The 14689-nt window shown below is 43.3% G+C and overlaps 1 protein-coding gene across 1 annotated transcript in view; it reads left to right on the forward strand.

Annotated features, from left to right (window-relative positions):
• Positions 1–14689, forward strand: part of LOC103535423 (nipped-B-like protein) — a 57169-nt gene that overhangs the window by 26154 nt on the left and 16326 nt on the right. Inside the window, exons 5-9 of the mRNA XM_030468351.1 lie at positions 7857–8054; positions 8200–8271; positions 8355–8444; positions 9505–9608; positions 14309–14395. Of these exons, the coding sequence (XP_030324211.1) occupies positions 7857–8054; positions 8200–8271; positions 8355–8444; positions 9505–9608; positions 14309–14395 (551 nt within the window). The remainder of the gene's footprint in view (positions 1–7856; positions 8055–8199; positions 8272–8354; positions 8445–9504; positions 9609–14308; positions 14396–14689) is intronic.

Raw genomic sequence — 14689 nt, forward strand, 5'->3', positions numbered from 1 at the left:
TTTTAAAAGTGTACTGTAGAACTGAACTGAGTTAAAACAAGAGACAAAATGATCAAGAAAATGAAAGATTTTTGACAAGTTCACTGAATAGTTTTGTACTGTTACAAATATGTATTTCAGAATTCTTTTGCTTGTCTAAGATTGAACTTTAAAAAATAGAAATAGTGATTGTTATAGAAGAAGAGAAATTTGTTTGAGAATCTCATGAAGAAGGGGAATTCTGTTAAATTAATTCTGAGAAATTAAAAATTTATGAAATCATTCCCATACAATAAGTGCTAAATGTGTTATTGCATAAATGTTTGCCAGAATTAAGAAGGAAATTGTGTGTTTATATTCCAGATAGTCTTTATGTATAAAATCAATAATAAGTCTTGAAATATTATTAATACTTACATTTTTATTCAATTTGATCTAATTAAAAATAAGTTTGTATAGTAATGACTGATTCTGAATAGCTGTTCCCATGTTCATCTTATTTGGCTTGCAGAGCCAGCACAATTGTAACACCTTATGTTTTGTCATGCATCATTGATTATCTGGTCAATTTAAATTTCTGCTAGAAATCAATATTGGAAGTTACTTTTCTCATGGACATGTAGCTGGGGTCAGAGTTCATCCTACAGAGCTTAAATTGATACTGATGGTTTGTAAACTGTGGAGACAGATTTCATCTACCTCTGCAAAATACTATCTCATGTGGGGGAAGAATCCATTGTGTAAATTCTTTACCCATAAACTCCCTACTTCCTTCTCCAATATGCTCATTTTTGGTATCTCAGGAAGCTCTGAATTTCTTCAGTCGCAATTAACCATTTTGGAACTGACAGTGTTAGTAGCTCAGGCCTGGTAAGCATAACTGTACTGCTTCCAGAAGCAAGTCTGATCCATAAGCAGAACGGCTCAAAGCATGAACTAAGTTGTTACCTTAAACATTTGAACCACATCTATGCACAAGTTTCGTACTGTTTTCAGAAGTAGGATCCCTCTAGGGTGCAGTGCGGAACATTAGTATCACCACAGGTTCAATGTTGGTTTTATTAGGTCTGAGCCTGGGATATTGACTATTTCCTGGTCCTATATCAGGTGTGACTATACCTGGTATGTTTCCTATGCTTCTCAAGAAACTGGGGTTGTGGAAAGAACTTATTAGTTCTGTTCCAGTTCTGTATGAATGCTTGGAGCCATTTTGCTCAGAAACAACCCTATGTAGTCACACCTCTCTCTAAACTTCAGAAGACATTGGAGGAGACACAGATGACAGGACTTTTATATTCAAGTTCACAAGAATAATGAACTCTGCTAGTCTAGAATGCAATGTTTTGGAGCCATTTTGATCTTCACAGCACAGTCTGTGAATCATGTATTTGCAAGCCCAATTATCCTGTTACCTTATATAATGGAAAGTTGGCTGATTTCATGGATGACATTACCTCCTTCTCAATAACCATTTTCCGAGATGTCTTAGCACCCTCTCATCTTAAAGACTCTCTCTGAAAACAACAGAGAACTCTCCATTCCTCCCCCCTTCCACACACACACTTTATTTCCACCAAGTCTCTGTTTCTGTATAGAACATTTATCCCAGTTTTTCAACATTTGGTTCTGTGGGGCTTCTTGGGCCTATCAGTAAAGGCAGAGACCTGGGGCTGTTTAGCCTGGAGAATAGAAGACTGAGAGGAGATCTTATTAATGTGTATAAATATCTGAAGGGAGGGTGTCAACAAGAAGGGGACAGTCTCTTTTCAGTGGTGCCCTGTGATAGGACGAGGGGGAACACACAAACTGGAACACAGGAGGTTCCACTTCAACATGAGGAAAAACTTTTTTACTCTAAGGGTGATGGAACACTGGAATAGGCTGACCAGAGAAGTTGTAGAGTACCCTTCTCCAGGGACTTTCAGAAACTGTCTGGACACATTTCTATGTGACCTGCCCTGGGTGATCCTGCTTTGGCAGGGGGGTTGGACTCGATGATCTCCAGAGGTCCCTTCCAACCCCTACCATTCTGCTATTCTATGAACTAAAGTAGATTATAATTAAGCATCTCCACTTGTTTAGGGACTGAAAGCTGTAATTTTAAGTCCCTGAATCTAATCTTGCTTTTACAAACAATATTATTTCAGGTTATTTGCGAGATATTTTTCTGACACAAATTCTGGGTTTTATCCATAAGATTACTTTGTGAAGAAACATAGTTTTATAAATTCAATTACTAAAAAAAATCTGAGCAAAATCTGAACATTTGAAATACACAATGCGGCACCTAATTTCACAAAAATTAACATGGACATGGACCTCTTGGAGCGAGTCCAGAGGAGGGTCACCAACATGATCAGAGGGCTGGAGTACCTCTCTTATGAGGACAAGATGAGAGAGTTGAGCTTGTTCATCCTGGAGAAGAGTGGGCTCCAGAAAGACCTTCTAGCAGCCTTCCAGTGTCTGAAAGGGGCCTACAAGAAAGCTTGGGGGACTTCTTAACCAGTGTGTGTAGTGATAGGACAAGGGGTAATGGTTTTAAGCTGGAAGAGAGTAGATTTAGGTTAGAGATTAGGAAGAAATTATTTAGTGTGAAGATGGTGAGACACTGGCACAGGTTGCCCAGGGAAGTTGTGGATGCCCCATCCCTGGAAGTGTTCAAGGCCAGATTGGATGGGGCTTTGAGCAACCTGGTCTAGTGTGAGGTGTCCTTGCCCATAGCAGAGAGGTTGGAAGATGATGCTGGTGCTGGTGGTCTCAGGCGAGGCCAATCAGCTGATAAGGGGGCGGCACCCAGCACTGCGGACAGGGATATAAAGAGCTGCGAGGAGTGCCAGCGACCCGGAGTGCGGCGAACAGGAGCAGGCAAACAGGAACAGGCACGGCAGTTAGCGAGGCAGTTCGTGCAGGCAGGGCAATCAGGAGGGGCACAGCCATCTCCCAGCTCTCTTGAAGGAGCAATGGTCTCCAAAAAAGCAAAAACTGTTGCTGTTAAGACACAGGGTGTGTCCACACAGACAGAACCCCTTAAGAGGGATAGCAAGAGGGACGTAGCTGTTCAGGCCTCTGGCTTTGTAGAGTGTCTGAGCCTCGTGTTAGGACCAGAGGACAGTGTGAGTGGGGTCTGTGTGCGATGCGAGCAAGTGAATGACTTGCTATGCCTGGTGGTAGAGCTCAAGGAGGAGGTAGAGAGACTAAGAAGTATTAGGGACAGTGAAAGGGAAATTGACTGGTGGAGTCGCACCCTTTCTAACCCAAAAGAAGTCCAGGAGGAGACGGTGAAGCCCTGCCCCTCCTGCCATCAGGCAGTTGGAGCAAACCAGGTGGATGGGGGGGAATGGAAACAGGTCCCTCATCGGAGAGACAAAAGAATCCCCTCCCAACCCCCACCATCTCCCCAGGTGCCCTTAGAGAACAGATATGAGGCCCTGGACTCAGAGAATCAGGCAGAGGACAGACAAGAGGAAGATCTGTCTGGAAGGTCTCCTGTTCGCCCCCTGTCTACCAGATGGGTTACAACTATGGCTACAAAGAAAAAAAGGAGGGTAGTTGTAGTTGGTGACTCCCTTCTGAGGGGAACTGAGGGCCCTATATGTCGACCAGACCCATCCCACAGGGAGGTCTGCTGCCTTCCTGGGGCCCGGGTGAGGGATATTAGTAGGAGACTCCCCCAGCTAATTCGGCCCTCTGATTATTATCCACTGTTGGTAGTCCAGGTTGGCAGTGATGACATTAATGGAAGAAGTACTAAGGCAATCAAAAAGGACTTCAAGGACTTTAAGGCGCTGGATCGATGAGTTGATGGGACAGAAGCACAGGTGGTGTTCGCCTCAATTCCTGCAGTAGCAGAGATGAATGAGGAGAGGAGTAGGAAAACCTATCTTATCAATAGGTGGCTAAGGGATTGGTGCCACCGGCAGAACTTTGGGTTTTTTGACAATGGGCCAAATTTCATCAAACCTAGTCTCTTCAAACCAGATGGGCTTCATCTATCTAGCAAGGGCAAAAGGACTCTAGCCTATAAGTTGGCGGGGCTTATAAGGAGGGCTTTAAACTAGATTTGAAGGGGGATGGGGTTGAAACCGGCCTCTCCAGAAAGGAGCCCAAAGGTGGACAGCCCAAGTTAAGAGCCAAATCAGCAGCCCAGCTGAAGTGCATGTACACCAATGCACGCAGCATGGGAAACAAACAGGGGGAACTGGAAGCCATCGTGCAGCAGGAAAGCTATGGTGTAGTCGCTATCACGGAAACGTGGTGGGATGACTCCCATGACTGGAGTGCTGCCATGGGTGGCTACAGGCTCTTCAGAAGGGACAGGCAGGGTAGGAGAGGTGGAGGGGTAGCCCTATATGTTAGAGAGTCTCTTGACTCTGTAGAAGTTGAAGCCAGTAACGATAAGGTTGAGTGCCTGTGGATCATAATCAGGGGGAAGGCCAACAAGGCTGATATCCTGGTGGGAGTCTGTTACAGACCACCCAATCAGGATGATGAGGGTGATGAATTATTCTGCAAGCAGCTGGCAGATGTTTCAAAATCATCAGCCCTTGTTCTGGTGGGTGACTTTAACCTGCCGGATGTCTGCTGGGAACTCCACACAGCAGAGAGGAGGCAGTCTAGGAAATTCATAGAGTGTATAGAGGATAATTTCCTGCTCCAGCTGGTAAATGAGCCCACCAGGGATGGAGCCCCGCTAGACCTCCTGTTCACAAACAGAGAGGGGCTGGTGGGAGATGTGGTGGTCGGTGAACGTCTGGGACTCAGCGATCATGAAATAATAAAGTTTTCAATACTCAGGGATACAAGGAGGGTCGTCAATAAAACCTCTACATTGGACTTCCAGAGGGCAGATTTGGGCCTTTTCAGAAGACTGATTCAGAATGTACCCTGGGAAACAGCCCTTGAAAACAAAGGGGTCCAGGAGGGATGGGTGTACTTCAAGAAGCAAGTTTTGAAAGCACAGGAGCAGGCTGTCCTGGTGTGCCGAAAGGCGAGCTGGCAGGGAAGGCGACCGGTCTGGCTGAACAGGGAGATTTTGAAAGAAATTAGGGTTAAGAAAAGAGCCTACCAATTATGGAAAAAAGGGCTAACTACTCAGGAAGAATTTAGGAATATAGTTAGGTTGTGTAGAAAGAAAATTAGAGAGACGAAGGCACAACTTGAACTGAATCTCGCCACCTCTGTGAAGGATAACAAAAAGTCCTTCTACAGATACATCAATAGCAAAAGGAGGGGCAGGGAAAACCTCCATTCTCTACTGGACATGGGCAGGAATATAGTTATCCAAGATGAAGAAAAGGCTGAGGTATTTAACACCTTCTTTGCCTCAGTTTTCAACAGCAAGACAGGTTGTCCTGAGGACATCTGGCTTCTGGAGCTTGTAGAAAGAGACGAGAATCTGAACAGCCCCCCTTTAATCCTGAAGGACACAGTCAGTGACCTACTGAGCTGCTTGGATCCCCACAAATCTATGGGACCAGATGGGATCCACCCAACAGTGATGAGGGAGCTGGCAGAAGAGCTCGCCAAGCCTCTCTCTATCATCTACCAACAGTCCTGGCTCACTGGGGACATCCCAGATGATTGGAAGTTGGCGAATGTCACGCCAATCCACAAAAAGGGAAGGAGGACCCGGGAAACTCCAGGCCCGTCAGCCTGACCTCAGTGCCTGGCAAGGTTATGGAGCAGATCATCCTGGGGGCAATCACACAGCACCTACAGGATGGACAAGGCATTAGACCCAGCCAGCATGGGTTTAGGAAGGGCAGGTCCTGTCTGACCAACCTGATCTCCTTTTATGATCGGGTGACCCGCCTGGTGGATGAGGGGAAGGCTGTGGATGTGGTCTACCTGGACTTCAGCAAGGCCTTTGACACCGTCTCCCACAGCATACTCCTGAAAAAGCTGGCAGACCACAGCTTCGACAGGGACACTCTGCGCTGGGTTAGGAACTGGCTGGAGGGCCGGGTGCAGAGAGTGGTGCTGAACGGTGCTGTATCCAGTTGGCGGCCGGTCACTAGTGGTGTCCCCCGGGGATCAGTGTTGGGCCCAGTTCTGTTTAATATCTTTATAGATGATTTAGATGAGGGGATTGAGTCCATCATCAGCAAATTCGCAGATGACACTAAACTGGGGGGGAGTGTCGATCAGCTGGAAGGCAGGAGGGCTCTGCAGAGGGACCTGGACAGACTGGAGAGTTGGGCTGATTCCAGCGGGATGAGGTTCAACAAGGCCAAGTGCCGGGTCCTGCACTTTGGCCACAACAACCCCAAGCAGCGCTACAGGCTGGGGACAGAGTGTCTGGAGAGCAGCCAGGCAGAAAGGGACCTGGGAGTCTGGATCGACAGGAAGCTGAACATGAGCCAGCAGTGTGCCCAGGTGGCCAAGAAGGCCAATGGCATCCTGGCCTGTATCAGGAACAGCGTGGCCAGCAGGTCCAAGGAAATGATTCTGCCCCTGTACTCAGCGCTGGTGAGGCCACACCTCGAGTACTGTGTCCAGTTCTGGGCCCCTCAGTTTAGGAAAGATTTTGAGGTCCTGGAGTGGGTCCAAAGGAGGGCAAGTAGGCTGGTGAAGGGACTCCAGCACAAGTCCTATGAGGTGAGGCTGAGGGAGCTGGGGGTGTTCAGCCTGGAGAAGAGGAGGCTCAGGGGAGACCTCATCACTCTCTTCAACTACCTGAAAGGAGGTTGTAACCAGGTGGGGGTCGGTCTCTTTTCCCAGGCAACTCTCAGCAAGACAAGAGGGCATGGTCTCAAGTTGTGCCAGGGGAGGTTTAGGTTGGATATTAGAAAGAATTTCTTTACGGAGAGGGTGATCAAACAGTGGAATGCGTTGCCCAGGGAAGTAGTGGATTCTCCGTCCCTGGAGATATTTAAAAAGAGACTGGATGTGGCACTCAGTGCCATGGTCTAGTAACCGCGGCGGTAGTGGATCAAAGGTTGGACTTGATGATCTCTGAGGTCCCTTCCAACCCAGCCAATTCTACGATTCTATGATTCTATGATCTTTAAGGTCCCTTCCAACCCAACCCATTCTGCGATTCTGTGACTTTTTTGAGGGTTCCCTTAATTACTGTTTTAGTAAGATATCTAACTTACTGGTTTGATCCAGGATAGAAGCAATTTTCTTTTTAATAATTTCACTTTTCAATTAAGTCTCTTCTAAGTAAATGCACTTGCTGAAAATTAACAGCATATTTTTCAGTCAGTGTCTGCTTCTAGGACTGGCCAATATGCGAGACACTGTTGTGGGTGTTTATTATAACCATTTTCCATTATGTCTTAGCACCCTCTCATCTTCAAGACTCTCTCTGAAAGCAACAGAGAACTCTCCATTCCTCCCCCCCTCCACACACATACTTTATTTCCACCAAGTCTCTGTTTCTGTATAGAACATTTATCCCAGTTTTTCAACATTTGCTTCTGCTGGGCTTCTTGGTCATGACTGTAAACTACTTACCTTCTGGGATATATACTTGCTGCCTGTCCCAGAATTGTGACTCCAGCTTTCTCCTTTACACTGAATTTCTTGCAATACATATCAAAACAATTGTAGTTGTCTTGGCAAAACCAGAATATATTTAAGCAACTATGTTGCCAAGTCTCATTGGAACTTGCTGTGTTAGGTGGTCAAAGCAATCACTGAATTGGAACATGGACAACCAGTAATAGTCACAATTTAGATAACTGAAGAAATTATCTCTATGTTCTCTTATGAAAAAATGAAACGTGTTAGAATAATGCCATAAGAGAATTTTATATAGTTTTATAGTGTTAGTTTGCTTGTTTTACAGATAGTGTTTAACTTGCAAATGTATAATTTTTAGCTATTAAAAGTAGACTTAATGTACTTATACTGAAAATGCATTTCATTTTTAGCTTCTCGTAAAAGACACAAAAAGGATAGAGATGAAGCTTGGGAGTCTGAAGAACATGACAGAAGAAGTTCTGGTGACCATAGGAGAAGTGGTTATTATCATGAAGGAAAGAGGACTTCTGCTAGCGGCCGTTACCGTAATCGCAGTCCTGATGACTCTGACATGGATGATTATTCTCCTCCTCCTAGCCTCAGTGAGGGTAACTGATTTCCAGAATTTTATTTTCTTCCATAATACCAGTGCATTTTTAAAGGATATGTTAAACACTCAAAAATAAACATCTTTACATGCATTATTGAATATAAGTGTAAGAAATGTAAACAATCCTTTCTTCTCGTAATTAGTGGCTAGAAAAATGAAGAAAAAAGAAAAACAAAAGAAGAGGAAAGCTTATGAACCTAAACTAACGCCTGAAGGTATTTTTAGAAGATTTATTTTCTACATTTTCTGTTTTATGTTTTGCATATAAAATAATTATATATACATTTCTTTTCACCAGAAATGATGGATTCTTCAGCTTTCAAAAGATTTACTGCTTCAATTGAGAATATTTTGGAAAATTTAGAAGACATGGATTTTACAGCTTTAGGTAATATGTTAGAAATTTTCAAAATGCTTCCCTCAGTTAGAAACACAAGAAACAAACAAACAAATTGCATATCAGTATTTTCAAGCTTCCTTCTTTGTGATTTAATTTCCTGTGATACATGCTACAGTATACTGCATTTATATGGCTTCTACCTTGACTGGTGGCCTTTGCCTTTCCAATTTCACTTGCTGCTCCAGGAAATAGATCCTCCTCCTTCCTCCCTGCAGAATCCAAAAGGGACATAAATCACAATGAGACAAATAGTAGTCCCCCAGGAGTGAAAAGGATACCTCTTTGGAATGTCACTATGGTGTCATCTTCTGCCAAACATATCTTTGTAAACAACATAACATAAGATGGTTGTTTTGCCAGTAGTGTCTGAGGCACATAATTTTGTATCTATTGTTGCCTTTGGCCCAACAGAGCTCCTTATCCATTTCTGTGGAAAATATGCCATCTTAGCATAATTGTCTGACAAAGTAGTTCAGGTTGACCAAGGTGACTTTCTACTGAAATGGATAATGGAGCATTCGTTAATTTTTTTCCTACCATTTTTGTCACAAGATTAGAACCAAGAGGAGGAGCATAGTAAACAAATCACTACAGCAATGGTGTATACAACCTTAGATTAAAAAGTGAAGTAATCGGTTCTCTCTGTATGTCTTGTAACATCATGGGGGTTTCTGTAAGGGTAAATGTGATTAAGACACAGTGTATCCCAAAGTACTTAATTTCCTGTGTTTTTCATCTGTTTCCCTTCCCCAGATTTGAACTGTAGAATTTGGACTACAATCATTTAAGATCTGTTTACTGAATGAGGGTGGTAGCAAAAGAGCTGAATTTTGTTATATTAAAAATATTTTCAATTTATGACTTCCAGTCATATTTAACAAGTAGTCATTTTAAGACAATCAAAAGCTGTCATCATCAGTCTTCATTAGATGCTAGCTATTTGGAAAATCAATTCTATTTCTTCAGTTTACTTTTTCATATTAGCTTTAAAATACTGGTTTCCTTGAAGTCTTATTAGAAATATAATTGTTAATTTATTTTTTTTAAGGCGATGATGATGAGATTCCACAGGAATTGCTACTGGGAAAGCATCAGCTTAGTGAGTTGGGTAGCGAATCTGCAAAAATCAAGGCAATGGGCATTATGGACAAGGTACACCTTCATAGTATTTAACTCTTTTTGAACTTTTAATTTTCTTTAGCCTATAAAAACTTGTGTCCTCTGTAAAATTCCACCCTCTTCAGGTGTTCATGTGAGAGATATTGTGAACAATTGTGCTTCTGCTGATTTAGCTGAAGTGCTTAAAAAGTTACCACATATTAACTTTTACTGCCTCTGAAGCTGAGACATTTTTCTTGAATGGTCTTTCTATGTGTTAGTGCTCAGAGCACTATATGCCAATAGGTAACACATTGCCCGAGCAGTAAAATCTAAAATAATTAATCTACTTTCACAAAAGCACATCAACCTATAGGCTTTGCTTTTTACAGCTAGCATTGAGCAACCACAGTATAACAGAACCTGCTGGCAAAGTCAAAAAATCCACCCTTTTTGATATATGTCATTAGTGCAATGTAAATGTATTATGTCTATCCAGTATCACACTGAATTTCCCACTTCCTTCCTCTTTCCAAAGAGCCCTTTCAAACTTAGAACACCTAATGCCCCAGGTGATAATAAGATTAATTTTCTGAAAACTGAATATTGTGGTTCCTTTGCCATACTCTTATAGAATCATAGAATGATTGGAAGGGACCTTAGAGATCATCTAGTTCCAACCCCTCTGCTGTGGACAGGGACCCATTCCACTAGACCAAGTTGCTCAACAGCCCCATCCAACCTGGCCTTGAACACTTCCATGGGCAACCTTTGCCAGTGTCTCACCACCCTCACAGTAAAGAAGGTGAAGAGTTGTTTTTTATGTGAGAGAGCAACTGGAATGTATCCAACTCTCCCTGGGGGTGGATGATGAGCGAATTCAGCTTGTGGGTAAGGATTAAGAGGCAGGCTAATATGGGAGGAACTGTTGTGAGTGTTTATTACAAGCCACCTGATCAGGAAGAGGAAGTTGATGAGGCCTTCTACAGTCAGCTAAGAGTAGCCTCACAATCACAGGCCCTGGTTCTCATAGAGGACTTTAATCCACCTGATATCTGCTGGGGAGGCCACACAGCCAGGCATGCATAGTCCAGGAGGTTCCTCCAGTGTATTAATGACAATGTTTTGACTCAGGTGGTGGAGAAGCCAACAAGGAGAGGTGTACTACTGGACCTAGTACTGATAAACAAAGAGGAAGTGTTGAAGGACATTAAGGTTGAGGACAGCCTTGGCAGTGGTAATCATGAGAAGGCAGAGTTCAGGATCATGGGTAGCATGCACAAAACGATGAGCAGAATTGCACCCTTGGACTTCAGGAGGGCTAACTTTGACCTCTTGAAGAAATTGCTTGGAGAAATCCCATGGGAGCTTTGGAAGGTAGAGAGGCTCAACAGAGCTGGTTGATAATTCAAGCACCACTTTTTCCAAGCTCAGGATTGGTGTATCCCTAAGAGCAAGAAATCAGGCAAGGGAAACAGGAGACCTGTGTGGTGGAGCAGGGAGCTTCTGAAAAAGCTCAAGTAGAAGAAGGAAGTTTACAGTATGTGGAAGAAGGGACTGACCACTTGGGAAGATTACAAGAGTGCTGCTATAGTATGCAGGGAGGAAATGAGAAAAGCTAAAGACTCCTTGGAATTAAACCTGGCAAGGGACCTCAAGGTTAACAGGAAGGGTTTCTTCAAGTATATCAGAGACAAAAGGAAAACTAGAGAAAATGTTGGTCTGCTGTTGAATGAGACAGGTGCCATGGTGACAGAGGATGCAGAGAAGGCAGTTACTGAATGCTGCCTTTGCTTCAGTATTTACTGCTCAGGCCACCCTCCAGGAGTCCCAGACTTTGGAGGTAACAAAGTCTGGACAAAGGAAGACTTTCCCTTGGTAGAGGAGGATCAAGTTAGAGATGAACTAGGTAAATTGGATATCTCTAAGTCCATGAGTTCCGATGGGATACGCCTGTGAGTGCTGAGGGAGCTGGCAGAAGTCATTGCTGGGCCACTCTCCATAATCTTTGCAAGGTCCTGCAGAACAGGTGAGGTGCCTGAGGACTGGAGGAAAGCCAGTGTCACTCCAGTCTTTAAAAGGAGCAAGAAGGAAGATCCAGGAAACTACAGACCATCCTCACTTCCATCCCTGGAAAGATGATGGAACAGCTCGTTCTTGGTTGCATCTTAAAGCATGTGGAGGATAAGAAGGTTATCAGAAACAGTCAACATGGATTCACCAAGGGGAAGTCATATCTGACTAATCTGATAGCCTGATACAATGGCATGACTGGATGGATACATGAGGGGAGGGCAGTGGATGTTGTCCACCTTGACTTGAGCAAGGCTTTTGACACCATCTCCCACAGCATCCTCATAGGCGAGGTTAGGAAGAATGGGTTAGGTGAACGGACAGTGGGGCGGATTGAAAACTGGCTCAAAGATAGACCTCAGAGGCTTGTCATTAGTGGTACAGAGTCTAGTTGGAGGTCAGTAACAAGTGTTGCTCCCCATGGGTCAGTACTGGGTCCAGTCCTGTTCAACATATGCATCAAGGACCTGGACAAAGGGACAGAGTGTACCCTCAGCAAGTTTGATGATGATACAAAACTGGGAGGGGTGGCTGACACACTAGAAGGCTGTGCTGCCATCCAGTGTGACCCGGACAGGCTGAAGAGTTGGGCAGAGAGGAACCTAAGGAAGTTCAACAAGGGCAAGTGTAGGGTCCTGCACCTAGGAAGGAACAACCCCATGCACCAGTACAGGTTAGGGAACGACCTGCTGGAAAGCAGCTCTGTGGAAAAAGACCTGGGAGTCCTGGGAGACAACAAGATGACCATGAGCCAGCAATGTGCCCTTATGGCCAAGAAGGCAAATGGCATTCGGGGGTGCATCAAGAAAAGTGTGTTTGAGGGAGGTCATCCTCCCCTTCGACTATCCCCTGGTGAGGCCCCATCTGGAGTACTGTGTCCAGTTCTGTGCTCCCTGGTTCAAGAAAGACAAGGAACTGCTGGAAAGAGTCTAGCGCAGAGCCACTAAGATGATTAGGGGACTGCAGCATCTGACCTACAAGGAAAGGCTGAGAGAGATGGGGCTGTTCAGCCTGGAGGAGACTGAGGGAGATCTCATCAATGCTTGCAAATACCGAAAGGGTTCGTGTCAGGAGGATAAGACCAGACTCTTTTCAGTGGTGTCCAGTGACAGGACAAGGGGCAGTAGTTAACAACTAGAACACAAGAGGTTCAACCAAAACATAAGGAAGAACTTCTTTACTGTGAGAGTAACGAGCACTGGAACAGGCTGCCCAGAGAGGTGGTAGAACCTCCATGTCTGGAGACATTCAAAACCCACCTGGATGCCATCCTGTGCAACCTGCTCTAGGTGATACTGCTCTGGCAGGGGGGCGTTGTACTAGATGATCTTCATATGTCCCTTCCAACCCCTGGCATTCTGTGATTCTGTAATTTCTCCCTAGTATCTAACCTAAATCTACCCTCTTCAAGTTTTAAACCAGTGCCCCTTGTTCTCTTGCTACATATCCTTATATAATGTTCCTTCCCAGCTCCCTTCAGTTACTGGAAGACTTCTATAAGGTCTCTCTGAAGCCTTCTCTTCTCCAGGCTGAACAACCCCATCTCTCTCAGCCTGTCTTCATAGGAAAAATGCTCCAGGCTTCTGATCATCTTTGTGACCCTCCTCTGGACTAGCTCCAAGAGTTCCATGTCCTTCTTATTTTGGGTGCTCCAGAACCAGACACAGTACCCAGGTGCTGTAGGATTGTCCCGACTTCAGTTCAAGGGAGCTTTCTGTTGGTGTAAACTATTGATATAACATCTCTAGAAACATTTTTCTTGCTTTCATTATGTTCCTAGAACTCTTGACTTCAGGCAGTCGTGTGTTAACTTCTTGATCTGCCACCTGCTTATGACCACTTATTATGTTTATGAATTGTTTGTGAAGCCACTTATACAAGTCACTTTGAAGGGTTTTCTTTGATACAAGATTTAGAAATTCTTCCTGGCCTTTTCTTCTTTCTCCCTACCTTCCTTTGTAGCTTTATCAGACTGGGTGTTTCTCTTCCCTGATAGTTCTCACCCTTAATCTCTGTTCCCATTTTTTTTTCCACATATTTACATACATGTATACATAAAATCAGAATTTTGTTGCTTCTAAAGGTGAGCACCAATTGTATCTTGATGAATGAAACTGACTCTCCTGGAGTTTAGCATATTCTATAGACTATTTAATTATAATTCTCTAGAACATCAGTAAGTGAGTTTGAGTTACTTTTTTTTTCAACATGCTAGTTTTTCAAAGTTGACACAGGTATAAAGAATACATTTCCTTTTTATTACCACTCACTTATCAGGGAATTTTATTTCTGTTTGTCCACAGAATTTGGATTTTCTCTTAATAAAGATCTATATGATCAGTTAGAATTTGTAATTGATATTGTATTTGGTAAATTTCTAGATGCAAAAGTTTTAATTATAGATATGCAGTTTTAAATGCATTTTTATGGATTTTGCTGCTTGAAAATGCAGTTTGATTGAAGTCTTAGAACATATTTTACTAGTTTAATTATATTATCAGCAGTCTGAGTCATGCAGTGTCAGAAACCAGACAAGATCCAATACTTATCTCATATTTCTTACTATTTAAGTTTGTCAGATTGCATAATATGTTCTGTCCTTCATTCATGGACCTTTTTTTAGTAATTTGGAAGCCTTTATGTTTTTACAGATGTTTGATATGTTTTGTTTCTTTTTTTAGCTCTCAACAGATAAAACAGTAAAAGTCCTGAATATTTTGGAGAAGAATATTCAAGATGGAGCAAAGCTTTCTACATTACTTAACCATGTGAGTTTTAAATTGCATCATTTCATACCATTGTATAGAACAGGGTTTTCTTCCTGTGAGTTCCATAAAGTGATAGCTTCCAATACTGTATGAGACGAACTTCTGATTTAATATAAATGTTATCAAGAGATTGCCAAATTTTAAGACTTGAAGTAAAATTCAACTGATTTTATCAACTGAAGGTCAAAGAAAGTGTACTCCTCCTTATGAACAAGACTGGCAAATTGGTAACAACAGATCAGGTGAAGGCTGAGGTACTCGACAACCTTTTTGCTTCAGTCTTCCCTGGCAATT

The sequence above is a fragment of the Calypte anna genome, chromosome W (assembly GCF_003957555.1).
Source record: "Calypte anna isolate BGI_N300 chromosome W, bCalAnn1_v1.p, whole genome shotgun sequence".
Classification (NCBI taxonomy): domain Eukaryota; kingdom Metazoa; phylum Chordata; class Aves; order Apodiformes; family Trochilidae; genus Calypte; species Calypte anna.